Source organism: Genypterus blacodes, unplaced genomic scaffold (genome assembly GCF_046128005.1).
Source record: "Genypterus blacodes isolate CSIRO-AG114 ecotype Tasmania unplaced genomic scaffold, CSIRO-AGI_Gbla_v1 ptg000030l_1, whole genome shotgun sequence".
Taxonomy (NCBI): domain Eukaryota; kingdom Metazoa; phylum Chordata; class Actinopteri; order Ophidiiformes; family Ophidiidae; genus Genypterus; species Genypterus blacodes.
In genome coordinates this window covers 1,012,690-1,027,485 of record NW_027466843.1, presented here as the reverse complement: position 1 = coordinate 1,027,485, position 14,796 = coordinate 1,012,690, and the positions used below count along the sequence as shown (strand labels likewise).

General features: G+C 45.6%; 2 protein-coding genes across 2 annotated transcripts; both read right to left on the bottom strand.

Annotated features, from left to right (window-relative positions):
• Positions 1–9: 9 nt before the first annotated feature.
• Positions 10–5,481, bottom strand: LOC142994889 (nuclear distribution protein nudE homolog 1-like). Its single transcript, XM_076145774.1, has 9 exons — positions 5,322–5,481; positions 4,850–4,973; positions 4,617–4,770; positions 3,823–3,971; positions 3,454–3,590; positions 2,680–2,856; positions 2,433–2,518; positions 2,164–2,318; positions 10–1,854 (listed from the first exon to the last, which is right to left on the bottom strand). Exons 2-9 carry the CDS (start codon positions 4,933–4,935, stop codon positions 1,761–1,763), a joined length of 1,038 nt encoding a protein of 345 aa, XP_076001889.1. The 5' UTR covers positions 4,936–4,973; positions 5,322–5,481; the 3' UTR covers positions 10–1,760.
• A 1,993-nt stretch (positions 5,482–7,474) lies between these two features.
• On the bottom strand, positions 7,475–14,392 carry epn3b (epsin 3b). Its single transcript, XM_076145594.1, has 11 exons — positions 14,178–14,392; positions 13,808–13,966; positions 13,410–13,493; positions 12,726–13,083; positions 12,115–12,233; positions 11,294–11,428; positions 10,061–10,184; positions 9,809–9,979; positions 9,590–9,685; positions 9,198–9,491; positions 7,475–9,107 (listed from the first exon to the last, which is right to left on the bottom strand). The coding sequence occupies exons 1-11, from the start codon at positions 14,244–14,246 to the stop codon at positions 8,809–8,811; spliced, it is 1,908 nt and encodes a 635-aa protein (XP_076001709.1). The 5' UTR covers positions 14,247–14,392; the 3' UTR covers positions 7,475–8,808.
• Between the last annotated feature and the right edge of the window lie 404 nt (positions 14,393–14,796).

Genomic DNA, 14,796 nt, shown 5'->3' with positions numbered 1-14,796 from the left:
CTCAGTAACTTGTAAAAGCTTACACTGCATCATCACCACACCACCATCAGTTCAGTCCGTGTTAAATCAACTACAAACCCAGCAGGAGAAAAGGGGCGGTATAGTACCTCAGGCACAAACACAGCAGGCAGAGAGGCGTTACACACACACCGACCTGTTACTACACAGTGGTCATTGGTTACAGTCAGACACGGAAGAGGACCGGAAACTGTTTGAACATAAGATATGTCGCATGTCCTTGTGGAACCTGTGGATGGCAGCAGCGAGAACTCCGGTCTAACCCAGGAACCTTCGAGGGAGACGAGTTGATTTAAATATGAAGGTTTGAATCGCTCTTGGAAGAGTTTCCCCATTTGTCATATTGCTTATTAAACACTGCTATTATAATAAAGGCTCTATTTACCTACAGAATTTACATTTACTACCAACTGTGCTTGCGGGCTCATCTTCTCATCTCCTTTATTGCTTGGTAATTTTTCCTGTCTAACCGCAATAGTCTTGTTGGCGGGAAAAACAGGCCGGGCCTATAAGATAATTATCTGTATACATTCAGTAGTGCACACACGTATATGTGCCAATCTAATTTCTGGAGTCCACGATTAAAACAAACCGTATAAAAGTTATTGATAAAACAAACTAGATCATAAATCTGCAGCGTGTAAAATGAACGGTCATCTCCGGGGGCTTGAACCCTACAGGAACTCTTCACATTAATAAGCCTTGCATATCAAACAACAAATGTTAGTCGGCTTTAGACAACAACAACAACAACAACAAACAACAACCTGTGGAATGACAGGAGGTGAGAGAGAGGAAGAGTCGAAGTTCCCATCCCGCTGAGTGAGATACCCTGAAAGGAGCCGATTCCCCTCATTTCTAGGTGCCTGGCAGCCAGAGATTAATTATTCAAGTATTTCTAATTGCTAATCGACCCAGGGTCAGTCGTGGAATCATAGCAGAGAAAGGCCTAAAAACAAAAAGGAGGGTAATAATATGGATGAAGGCAGCAGTGACTACAATCCTGTTCACTATCAGTTCAGTATCCCTTCTTCTGCTAGTCTGCAAAAACCTTAGTACCAGTGTTCTTTAGTTCTACGCTACTTTAGAAAAATATAACCCGTGACTTTCACGTTGGATGAGTCTTTCATGTATCACAACTTTGGTTTGATCATGGTCGCAAAGCCCAAAAGTGTCTCAATTCTTGCCAACAGGGGCCCCCGGGTTCTTGGTCTCCATACCAGTGTGAGTCCCAGTGCCTGTAACAGATTGTAACCGCCTTCATCGGGCCGTTACCCATCAATAACCAGCTGCGTCCGCAGATACACGCCGTTTGTATTCGCTTTCAGTGTCAACGTTTGTGTTCTCAACAACCCCTGATGTGCTCGATCCGTCCCAGGAGGCAAATCAGTGGACACAGAAGGAATTATTGGAGACTCTACTCACCACGGGCTCTGGAGACAGTGTCCGGAAGGTTCCAATCTCCACGTTTTAACACGGTGAAAAAGCTGAAGTGTCTCGTCTTTTCACACGGTTAGACACTAGTTAGAAGCAGCGGGGCCTCCAATGCGCTGATGGTGTGGGTGCACGGAGTGAGGAAGGCGCCTGTCTTGTTGAGACGGCTCAGCGGTAAAACGTGGCAGCAAAGGAGACGGCTCAGTTCAACGTCCTGTTGCTATGGTGGAAGAAGGTTGCGAGGGGTATGGGTTTGGGAGGGGGGGGGGGAGTATGGGGCGGGGAGGTTGGGTGTCTTCTTCCTCCACTCATAGCAGGATCTTGACTCCTCCCTGTGGAGACTGAGGGCCCTGGTTGACCCCTCTGGGAGGTGCTGGTCCAAACTCTAACCGCTTCACTAAACTGTAAGATAAGACGCAGCACATGCATTCATGAGCCCAAACAACGAGGGGGAGAAGCCTATTGGTTCTCAGTGCTCCACAGCTCGTTCAGACATAGAATCAGTCAAAGTCAAAAACAATAACTTCAATCAGTCAGTAGTTAAGGGACAGTAAGCAGAAATGGAATTCTCGACAGTTAAAGGCGAATTTGAACAAAACACACTCATGCTCCTCAGACACTAAAAGCCGATTGGCCAGTAGATATCGTCAGATCCAGCAGGACAGCAGCTGTGTTAACAAGGTGAGACTGTGCCGTCGTGGTGCTCCTCACCTGTCGTACTGAGGGGGAGGACTCATGCTGCTGGCCTGGGCCTCCAGGCCTCCTTCTAAACCTGCGGGGCTACCGAGACCAGCTGGAAGTGCCAGTCTGTTGGTCGACGTGTCGTAAACAAAGTCTCGACATGACGCCAACTTGGACTCCAGATTCTGGCAAGGGAACAAAAAGGAGGTAAGAAAAATCACATATGAGTCATTAGTAGCCTCGAGTGTGTGGAGTCTAATAACGTGGGATGTCGCATCAAATTCTTTAAATTCTCTTACTCCAACTTTTCTCAGCAGCTCCCCTACAATGTTGAGAGCAGATATTCTGGCAGACGTAGTGAGGGGAGTCCCCGTCAGACCGTCACCTGAAACAGAACAGCTGCAGGTGAACCAAAGTAATGTAGGCCGATAAGACTTCACAATGTTTACAGGCCATATATTTGCAATCGCATTTTCTTTTGCTCCGCTTCATTGAACTCAGTCAAAGCAGGACGTTTCGTCTTGGCCGTTAAGTCTTTCTGCTCACCCCGCCGGATGCTGGAAGCCGGTGGTGTCGTGAATGAGCCAATAGGCTTGCAGGGCGTGGCGGGGAGGGATACGTGTCTGGACGAGGCGCACGGCAGATCTGCGCGGTCAGCATCTCTGCCCAGAGCGCTGGATGGCCGTCTTTCCTTCTGCCGTACTGCCAGCTCCTGCCGCAGGTCTGCCAGAGACGGGAGGGAAAAGACAAACTATGCAAATCCCAGTTGCATCACATGCCGACGCCCCGGGGCCTGAGCGCTCCCTGACCTTTCTAAACAGCCTCTGGGAATATAGTGCTGTTTCATTACCCTGCATGTGTGACTACACACAGCATTGTAGAGCAATAAGAAGCATTAAACAAATATGTGATGGAGAACCGAACCTTCCAATCTCTGCAAGTTGATTTTCGTGCCACAGCAAATGAAGAGAAACCAAATTAATAGAAAATCAAACGACAAAATGATGAAGTATTCATGTTGTTCTAAAATGTGTGTGTGGCGGGGGGGAGGGAGACATATGGTCCTTAAATGTCCCCATCAGGACAGAACCGGTATGAACTCGGATGAAACTGTGTGACACCAAGAGACCCAGGATTGATTGAATGAATGAATCCAGATATCAAAATTCACAAAGTCAGGCATAACTGTGTGTTTGCAGAGAAAGCTGAAATCAGCAGTAATTGCAAACATAAGATGCCAGTGTGTGTGTGTGTGTGTGTGTGTGTGTGTGTGTGTGTGTGTGTGTGTGTGTGTGTGTGTGTGTGTGTGTGTGTGTGTACCTCTGGATTCGTCCTTGAGCCTCTGAACAGACTCAAGTAGGTTCTCCTTCTCATCAAGTTCACTTTCTAAAAAGGCGTTCCTCTCAATGACTTGGTTCATCCTCTGCTCAAAGTCCTCCAGAGACATGATCGTCGCCCTGGCACACAAGCCAAAGAGAGGTCTTACATTAGGTCATTGCGGACATTGAGCGAGCGTAGAGTTTACTCTGTGTGTGTGGTGTGTTTCCCACATGCTTGATCAGTATTTCACAACACCAAAAATGGCGAGACAATACCTAAAGCCTAACCCCCGAGACAGAAACGTGTCGCCCTGTGTATATTTAACGTTTCTTGTGTTCTGTTGTCTCTGCTGGTGAGTTAGGCGCTGACCTCTTGGTTCTCTCCAGGTCGTCGTTGGACTGCTCCAGCTCTCTGATGTATTTCTGTAGGTGATCTCTAACTGCTTTGGTCTCACTCAGCTCATCCTCCATCGTTGAAATGTGTCTCAAAGCCTCAGAGTGTTGGACTTCAAATTTCTCCTACAAAAAGACACACACGGAAAGTCAAATTTATCGCTGCTGGATTTGGCAAAAAAGGCTGATAGTGTATCGCATGAATGTTACTTCAAACATTAACCAGGACAACAAGCTTGCTTTTGAATGTTCTCTCTCCCCTTGAGGGATCAGACGGGTTTCAGCACAATCACACACACACACATCTTCCATTAATGTTTGCTTCCCCACAGGACAACTGAGTATAAATAGGAATCAGCTGCTTCACAGCCAGGCAGCAATCTGGTGTCAGTGAAACAGGGAATATGGGCTGTGTATACATTCAAAGCTACTATTAAACAAACTAGAAGAAGAAGAAACTTTATTGGGTCAGATCACACGCAAGCACATCATCTGAAATGTGTCTTGCGTGCCCCACTTACACACACACGCATGCATTACAGAGGGGTCAGCGCAGGGCAGCCATGATACGGCACCCCTGGAGCAGATGGGGGGTCGGTGCCTTGCTCAAGGGCACCTCGGCAGTACCCTGGAGGCAAACTGGCAACACTCCAGCTGCCAGTCCACTTCTTGGGGGGCTGAGTCCCCTATGGACTGAGCTACTGCTGCCCCACAATAGAACGCAAACTGCGTCCTGCTGTGTAGAGTCTGTTTACAATCCACATTCTCTACCTTGAAGTTCTCCAGCTCCATTCGGAGTCTGTTGTTGTCCGACAGCAGCTCTTTGTTGCGGCTCTCGCACTGCTTCAGCTCTGCCTCCAGCTCCGCCTCATAGTCTCGACTCATCTGCTGGAACTCCTGCAGCTCCTCCTGAGCCTCCTCGGCCCTGAGGACGAGACAAAGTTTAGCCTCCTCTCATGAGTGTTAGGACTGACGTAGCTGTGTGTCTCACTGCCATTGTTTACCTCTGCTCGTGTTTCTCTGCCTGCTCCTTCCAGAAGCCCAGCTCATCTTCCAAGGACGCAAACGTGTGCGCCGCTGACTCCTCCATGTCTGCTGCACTGCGTGGGGGTGATGAGTGCTGGACACCTGAAACGTTACCGAACTTTTCACGCAGTCTCAGAGCCTCAGCGACACCAGCCTCGCCATTCAAACACACGCACAACTCCCAACTGTTAGCTAATGCTGGCTAACGAAAGTCTACACACACAAACACGATTCTCATTTGTCACCGCAACAAAAGTGACTACGCTTCATTTTGAGTCGATTAATTCAATTTGAAGTAGCAAGATGCACAAACGCTACTTCAATTGTCTTTACTTACTTTAATAACTTAATAACTTGGGTTGTCCGGCTAAGCTAATGCGGCTAAGGAGCGAGTTAGCTAGGCTACAATTTGTTAGGTACCAACAAAATGAACAACAAACAGTCACTCACCTGCATATACACCGATATTTTAAATAAACCGAAGTTATGACGTTTATTAAAATTATAACAAAGTCCTCCGATTCTGTGCAAGATATAGAGACTTGCGCACACTAATCCGACGTTACGTTAGGTCGCCGTTCCCCACCAACCAAATATAAACCAACATGTTTTCTTGACGCCATTGGCCAATAGGGATGATGACGGCGCATGATTCAGCCAATCACGTCGTTTATCCAAGCAAAGGCCACGCCTCTTCACCCTCCTTCAGTTGTTACAAACTGCTGAAAACAAAGTTCGAGTTTAGCTAAATTAAACGAATAATTAATTCACGACAATATACGCTACCACTAGTAATATTAGTACAGAATAGTAAAATAATATTAAAATTATTTTCACAAATAATTTTACAAACTCAAACTTTTACAAAACTCACGTTTTATTCAAAAGGACACAATTTGTTCCACAGATTCGCATCACATTTGTCCAGAAATTGGTGATTGTTGGACAAAGCATTGTACAGGTAACTCTAATTATATGTAGATAATAATAAAAAATAATATTAGCACTTTTTTTCGAAACGCATTTTTATTTTACTTTCATCTGATTCGCCAGCCTCTTGCAACAACTCGAGCACCTGCAAATCAGATATTTGGGGGGTTTTCCTGAGCAAAAACATTTCATTTCCAGTAATCCAGTAACGCAATGGAACAGAACAGACGATTTTTTTTCTTTTTCTTTCATAAAAGTACAAAAAACATATGCATGACATTAAAGGCTTTGATATAATTGTGTTCGTTTGATTCGAGTTTTTTTCTTAATAAACCTTAACATGAGAAAAGGAAGTAAATGAAATCCACAGCTAAGTCTTTAAGTTAACTTACACTGAACAGCAGAGGGCACCGTGCTGTAATTTTTCAGCAATCCTGTCTGCAAGTCACAGGGAAACTCATCAGTGAGGGAGGCCAGCAGGATATACAGTAGTAACCCAGGTAGAGACAGGCCAGCAGCGAGGTCAGCAGGGTCAGTAGGGATGGCAGAGTTAGGCCCCAGCAGGCCAAGTACCTCACAGGAGAGAAGTGCTTGGTCCTGAGATACTGCTCAACCAAAGGGTACTTGAAGCAGCCCTCAGCCAGGTCAACAGCACTGATGCAGGACAAAAAGGCACATTAGCTTCAGGTGAAATGTGATCAGTATGTTCAAGTGCAAATAAATGTACTCAAACAATGACAACACGCAAAGCTAGAACAACGCTGCCATTTGATATTATACTATAGAGGAAGAACAGCTTTGCTATATCCTGGCCATTTGTGTCACCTTTTTCAATTTTGTTTATTGAAATTTTCATCCTTAGACCTTATTTAAAGTAATTTTATTTCAATGTTTAAATTTAGCCGTTGTCTGTCTATTTCACAGGAAAAGCACATTGAAAGTCCATTGAAAGTTATTAAGTAAACAAGCAACTAAGTATTGACAACCTTTGTAGTGTGAAAACATGAATATTAAAATACTTATGTACTAAAATATGTCCTCTTTGTTTCAGATCTGCAATCTAAAATGTCTCCGATAGTCAAAAGATGATAACAAAATCAAGGCACGGCTTTGGCGTCAAACACTGAACGGTCAATGTTATACTACGGAAACAAAAATGTCCACATGGTCACAATGACACAAACTTCAAGGCCGGGTCAGGAGTCATGGTCAATCTTGAAAATTGGAAAGGAATGTAAATCTGTTTATGAAATACTGAAATCTTAATGTCTATACTACCATCTAGTGGTCAACACTTCATGTGCACATTCCTGCCTTTTGTCCAGTAAGGGTCTGTTGTTCCTTAGAGAGGCGAGGGAGGGGCTTCAGGTTTTCAGCAGAATCAAACCTTCTCCTGATGAATAAGCTCCTCCACTGATTGATTGTGGTGGTCAGCTGGTCACGTATTGGGTTGACCTGAATATCTACAGTCTCTTGGCCCTTGATGACTTGACACAATTGTTTGACACGAGTGGTCTGATGTCAGAAAAGTGTAAAAAAAACTGATGTGAATGTGATGAATGAATAAACCAAACAATCACATGACCACCTTCAAAATTATAATGGCAATTACCATTAATTTATTTATATATTTCATAATATTTCATCATACTGTTTAGACACCATTTTGTTAAATGCCTGTGTGTATCTTGAGGCATTTCACATTTATGTCCAGGTTCAGTGCATTGATGACCAAACAAACTCTTCTTGTCTTCTCACAGTTTGTCTTTTTTGTAACAAAGAAGTCAACAAGGAGCAGAGAGTCTTTCTTCCACCCCCTCCCCCTTTCAGCTACCCTGTTGGGCTCTTATTTTCCATATATCCACATAATGTATGTCTGAAATATAGTTCCTCAACCATTTCTCAACTGCAGAATAATGCCATTTCCATTGCTTCTATTCAGTCGCATGGAGGAGGGACAGAGTGCTCTCCCTGATGTCCTCCTCAATGGTGCCAACATGAACCAGCCCAAAATGCATTGTGGGTCAGCTGTGAGACAGGCACACAGGGCTAATAGGGTACAATCAGGTTATGTCCAGACTGAAACAGTAGTGGTTTAGGTTGAATGAGTTCAGCTTTGAGTCTACCTGGGTCCTGTTGTGGATATTTGCCTTTGAAGACAAACAACAAACCGAGGACCACATTTGGACTTACAAGGTCTACTGTAACAAGGCAATGTAAAATAGAAAACATCATGTACCTTAGCATCATGTAGGAGAGAATACCTGAGTCAATTAGTACTTGAACAGTGCTGAATGTTTTCATACAATAACAAATAGTCGTTGTTTGCACATTTGGGTCAATTCCAGTATTTCAGTAAAGTCGAGAAAGCTCAAGATACTATCTGACTCATCAAAAACAGATTGTTATTTTAGGCATTCAGGTGCTCCGGATACTGCATGTGATGTGTCACAGGGATGCATTCATGCTCTCGGTGAAGCAGCAGCACTAAGGATCCTGAAGAATCCCAGTGGACATTGTGGGGGTTAGAACAATGTGTGTGACTCAAAGGGTGCTCAGAGTTGTCACTGTTGACCAGACTACTAGATACGCCCTATTAGTGTGGTGGCATGGTTCAGTCTTTGCAAGTGAACATAGGTACATGTGCATGTCTGTGTGTGTGCATAATCTTTGTATCTATGTCTAGGCACCCTTAAGTGGACCTGAGTGCATGTGTACGTGTGTGTGTGCATGAGTTAAGTTTTTCTTAGAGTTTAAGGTATAGCAGCTGATGTGTCTTTAGACAGAAAAAATGGATCTGGCCATGATTTATCCCTTTCAAGTGCACGCATTGACATCGTAACAGGATCCATAATCTAGTTCAGGCTTGGAAAAGCTTGTTTAAACTAGTCTCATTTCTAATCCAGAGGCTGGTCAGGCATAGATTAAGTTCACACAAAAAGAATCCACTCTGCTGTCGTCCTCTGCAGATTCAGAGCTTGAAGCAGAGGCACCAGACAGAGGAGTCTCAGAGGAAGGGGTTGTGGCTTTGTGTTTGTGAGTGTGAATGTGAGCGTAGAGCTGGCCGGGGAGAAAGGGGGAGCAGGGGCTGGGGAAGGTTGGAGGGAAGGTCCAGCAGGCCAGCGGGAGGCTGCGTTTGAGACGAGGGGAGGACAGGTGGCTGGTGAGACAGAGGCAGGGGTAGCGAAGGGCTGTACGAGAGCATGTGAGGGGGCAGTGGGGAGGTGGAGGCTGGCCGCATTTGGTTGAGGGTAAGGCGAGGCTGGTCGCAGTGGAATGGGTTGGTGGGAGATGGAGCACTCAAACCTAGAAAGAGAAAGAGGATTTGTTGGTTGAATAACATCCACATCATCGTATGTACAATGTATATGCTGTATGTGAGGATTTATGCATCACCTAATAGGAAGGGGTTGTTGTGTGTTTTGCTGGGGGGGTTGGTGGGTATCAGAGCGTCCAGGTTGACTAGTGAAGCTCCAGTAGGTCCCAGGAAGGCCTCTGGGGTCCGACACAAACGCATAGGTGGGGCGCTAAGTGGGGGGGCTAGCCGAGACAGGTCAAACATCTCTGGACTGGCTGAATCTCTGCCATTTAACTGCGGTTTCACCGGCGGGTCGTTTCCAAATGGATCCGACTCGGAATCAACTCCTGCAAACGGGTCAGGATCTGTTCTTGACCCAAACAGCTCTGCATCTGCATTAAGAAAGGAGAACAAAAGTTAATAGAGATGATGAAGAACTAAAATTTCAGTTTCAATTCAGTGTGTGTGGCGGCGTTGAGTGTAACAGTACCTGTGGGACTGCCTGGTTGAGGGGAGGAGATTTGCGGAGGCTCTTGATTAGGCCTCTCCTCTTCCTGTGCAGCAAATGGATCTGCCCTGTCTCCCCCTGGATGTGAAAGAAGCAGAGTACACAAATATTAAACTTAAAACTGAATGAAATAATCAAAATGTCACTACAGTACATGCACACGAATGTACATGAAGACTGATCGGTACTTCTGAAAACTACCTCTATCAGGTAGGCTCTCCCATGAGTGATTGACCGGGCTGGATGAGTCAGGTGCTGCTTCCCAGGGGTCTGAGTGTAAATTGGAACACGAAGCCCAAGGATTGGACGTGTTGGAGGACGAGGGCGGGGCTCTCCAGGGGCTACCAATGACAGGAGTGCTGGCGTGGACTGCTGTGAAGACAAAGCGAGGTGTAAATCCTCTCGGGCTTTGTGGTGGTTGTGTATGTTTTCTGTGATAATGAGCCCACCCACCTATAGAGTCCCAGGGGTCAGAGCTGACATCACAGGCAGGCTGAGCTGTGTTCCAAGGGTCACCCGAGGGATGCTGGTCCTCGGCTGAAGGGCCAAATATGTCCACCAGGTCCAACATGGCTGACTAGAAATGGAGCAAAAACATCAACGTGCAGCATTTGGCTGATTATATTACAAATGCAGTAAAAAGTTGTGCCAGAGTGAATTATTTATTTACAAATGAGTGGGCAAGTAACTGAGTGACATTAACTATTGAGATTTAAAATACCCTGACAAATGCTGATGATGTTATTGACGTAATCGATGCTGTAGAGTAACAGAGGGGAGAGTGTTCTAGGTTGACTATTTTATAATCTTTGCGCAATAAGAGCCAGTCTGGATTCACCTTCTGTGTCTTTTGTGCCTGTGAAATGATTCGAATTCACACATCTCACTCTTACCCTGAAACACACACACGCACACACATATCTGACGACTGACACGTTCTTTCATTCATTTACTGTTTGAAGGTTTGATTGATTTAAATCTAAGGGCACAGCATCTAAAATTAAAAGCTTACGTTCTACTGCTGGATAACTCAGAGATGATACAAGCCATGATGATGCATGGATATATGTCAGGTATTGTTATTATCAGTAACTGGCACATAAACACTGAAAATGCTGCACTGTGATTGCAGGATATGAATGGATCATTTGCGTTTTGAAAGCTTTGTTATTCAGTGTGTTTTTTGTTTTCATCGCATCGTGGTTTAGATGCTTCTGTGCAGCACCTGACTGTACCAGCAATTTCACAATAATAAGCCGGGTGAGTAATTATGTGAGCAATAGGCCCTTTACATAAGTACAGCTGGTGGCTCTGATTGGTTTGCTGACAGGCCAATGAGTAAGAGAGCTGGTGTGTGAGGGGCATCTTGTCAAGAAAATGTCATGTCGAGCTCAAGGTTAGACCTGACAAAGCCATTGTCATTCTGCAGGCACCTCCTCCTTCTCCCCCCTATATGCTCTTTAACATCTCTCTCCCAAAGCTCACATAATATGCTGATGTGTGTTTTTACCTTGTTTCCTCCTGCATCACACTCTCACCACCGACACAGAGCTCCTGAGCATAGTCGACACTATATCCTCCAACTACCAGCAACCACCTACACATACGAATGCATCCACCCACCTTTCCCAGCACAAACACACACGTGAAGCACATATGCGCCCACACACACATATTTAAACTCACCTCCTGTGTCCCTGACTGGCTCGCTCTCCTGCTCTCATCCAAGGCTTTCTGTAACAGAGACTCGTCTCCTTGGCGACAACGCTGCTCCTGCAGGGGCGGCATGGTGACATCATCAACATGGTCGGCAGAGAAATGCTGTGGATGCACACAAATCAGCATTACAGGAGCCAGTTCTTTTGGCTCGGCCCAGTGAAATCACAGCGCTGGTGGCTTTTCGTGCGGCTGAGGTATGAAGCTGATGAAGAGCGGTGGCTAGTTTGGAACAAGCAGAACGAGAATGCAGAGAAGGAATCAACACAGTGTGAGGCATCAACTCTGCAAATGGGAACATAAGATGGACATGATATGATGTTAAATAAAGGAGGGACATGTTCTGCAGGTTTCTGGAAAAGGAAAGGAGTCAAATGTAACAAAACAAAGTCATTAGGTAATCAAAACAGAAATGGTTTGTTAGATGGAAGAGACTTATAGTATTATCATACACGCAGCTCAGGTTGTTAAGTGTAAATACGTGTTGTGAAGATGTGAGGTGTGTACTCATGTGTATACCTGTCCATGCTCCTTTTGGCTAAGGCTTAAAGCAATCTGTAGTTGTGTGTTTTCGTCCATCTCTATGGTTACAGGAGAAGCACAGGCTAGCTAGATGAAGGCGGGTGAATGTTCCAAATGTTTGAACCAACATTTCATCAATAGAATTATTACGAGGCAAACGGTATATGCAGCTCAGCCTGAAATGATCTCTGCAACCAGTGAGACTGAGAGGAGGAGAGAGTGCGGTGATGCTGTGCTGTGAAAAACCTCGCACAGAGTGTGTGTTTTACCTTCTGACTCTCCTCCCTGCTCATGGCTAAAGCCAGCTGGAGCTGCAGCTCCTCCTCGCCGCTGGTCTGAGGGCGAGCCTGCTCCAAATCTGAGGCCGCCCGAGGAGACGAGGAGGAGGCTGGAGGGAGGAGGAGCGAGAGAGTGAGAGGGAGTTTTGCAGTCCAGACAGAGTGGAAGAATAAGAGTGGGTGAAGAGAAATTGTCAAATTGAAAAAGCGATATGATAAAGTGCCCTTCTTCACCTTTATGTGCTTTACCTGAGACTCGTGATTCTTTGAGATTGAGAAACTGTACAAGCCACTGCTGAGAAAGTGGTGATAATTAGCCCTCTACCATTAGTTTTAAAAACATTCACAGAGGGATGAACGGAGAGAGAAACAGAGCAAAAGAAACATGGGGCCATTTTGAATATATTCAAGCTTACGCTGCATTATTGATCATCTATCTTGCAGGTTGTCCAAACTGCTGGGCTACAGCAGAAAATTCATTTCACAGGGGATCAGCCTGAAACTGACTCTGTGTTTTTAACTGCATCTTCATCCATTTATTCACAACTTGCCACCACATGAGAGGAGCCGCTTGCTGCTCCAGACCTGAAATAATCACTCACAGTTAAAGGAGGACGGCGAGCCTCTGGAGCGGCTGAACTCTTCTCCGTACAGCACCGCCATGCTCGGCTGGCTCGTCCGCCTGCCAGGGTGGTAAGATGGGGGTATGCCTCCGTACACACCCCCAGCCCCGGCTCCGGCCACACTCCCGCAGCTCCCGCTGGCTCCAACGCCTCCACCGGCTCCGCCGCCTCCGCTGCCTCCCCCGGCCATGCGCTCTTTGGTCTTCAGGGCCTGGCTCCTCTCCTGCCGCAGGCGCTCCTCATCTCGGAGGAGACATACCAGTTGCCGCGCCTTCTCCCTCACATTGGCCCCCTGGTCTCTGCCATCGCGGTCCACATATTGGAAATCACGCAGTGTCTGAGCCACAAAGTGACAGAAGACAATATGAGGCCAAGATAATCAGTCATCTTTCTAATCAGCGTAATGTGCAGGTTTTGGTGCAGCAAAGCCTGTAAATCTGAGCCTCAGGAATACTTTATGTAATATTGCAAGTTAAAACAATTTTTGATAAATACATAACAGAATTTTAGAATATACTTTCTGTACATTTTGATTGTGTGAAAGTATAATACAGGCATCATTCTGCACAGTAGATTTTTCAATCATCCAAACATAAATGTACTCTCCAATCCCATAGAGTTCAGATAGCTGAGGATCTGCTTAGTGATGGCAGGTCAGTATACCTGTACAGTGAATGCGTTCTCACGGCACTGTTGAGCGACCCTCTCTGAGCCTGTCTTCAGCAGGTAATCCAAAAGAGTCAGCGCCTGAAGTACAAACAGTGATTATCATGCTGATCTCCACAAAAAGGATTTCATTAAAGCCCCTCCTGACTCTTTTATCAGGATAAACTTTGATCATCACAAGCGCAGAAAACAAGCATTATCATATCACAAGGAAAAAGCAAAATGAGATGAGCCAAGAAAGAGTGAGGTTCATACGCAGGCTGGTCAGAGACGGAGAGACAAGTGTGAAGAGGTTGGGAAGAAGAGAGGAGAGGATGAGAATGAAGGAGGAAGAAGTGAAGACGAGGTAGACAGAGGAAGAGGCAGTTCTTTTTTTTTTGTGACAGAACTTTCACCTTGTACACGTGTCTCCAGTTCTTGCCGCTGTCATTGAGACGTTTCCAAACCATGCCCATCACCTCAGCAAAGGCGACCACATTGAAGGTCAAGTCAGCGATCTCTGACATGAGAGACGAGGACGGGCCCCATGGATCGTTAGATGTGGCCTCACGCACCTGCACATCACCAACAGAGGAAGTGTGTGGAAGTGTGTGTAAGGCCTTTATCCATTCAGTGTGACTTCCAGTAAGTGTAAGAATATGATCAAACACAAGAAATACAAACTGAAGAACACAAGGATATTTAATTTCAAAATCATCAGAACACAAGCTTTCTCTAAATCGTACAGCACATTCACGATACACAAATAGAGTACAGCACTAATACCTTGATCTCTGCTTCAGAATAGTTGTGTACAATATTCTTCACCTGCCGGCGCAGGGCTGAGGTTGTCATGGTGATAGGTGATGGAGGTGATGGAAAGTAGACAGCGACTTCTTAACAGGTGAGAGGAAGAGGTGCAGGCCCAAATGTGGCGTGGGGAAGAGAGAGAGAGATAGTGATGGCAGCACGGGCTCCTTCTTCTCTGTCAGGAGTTATGGTCAGCCTTGAAAGAAAGGGAGAAAACTATGTGTGAGGCGAACAAAAAGGTGCAAACGTGATGTTTAGAAATGTCTTTTAAGTTTACATCAGCAGTGTGTGAGATTGTGAATTGGGCAGAATTGTGGAGAAACTTTGACGGACTCCCTCCTCCTCCTCCTCCTCCTACTCCTCCTCCTCCTCCTCCTACTCCTCCTCCTCCTTTACCTGCAGCACCTACAAAGCGCCTCCCAGTTAACAACATTACACATGATTGACAGTTGAGTTAGTTATTCCCCATTTTTGGGCTCAAAGGTTTTTCCCACAAAATCAGATTCCATTAGTTGAGATTTTTTTTTCACAGAGCACTCAAATGATCACACGTGTTTCCTACCAGCATTTTAAAAACATTACATACTGTAGCTTA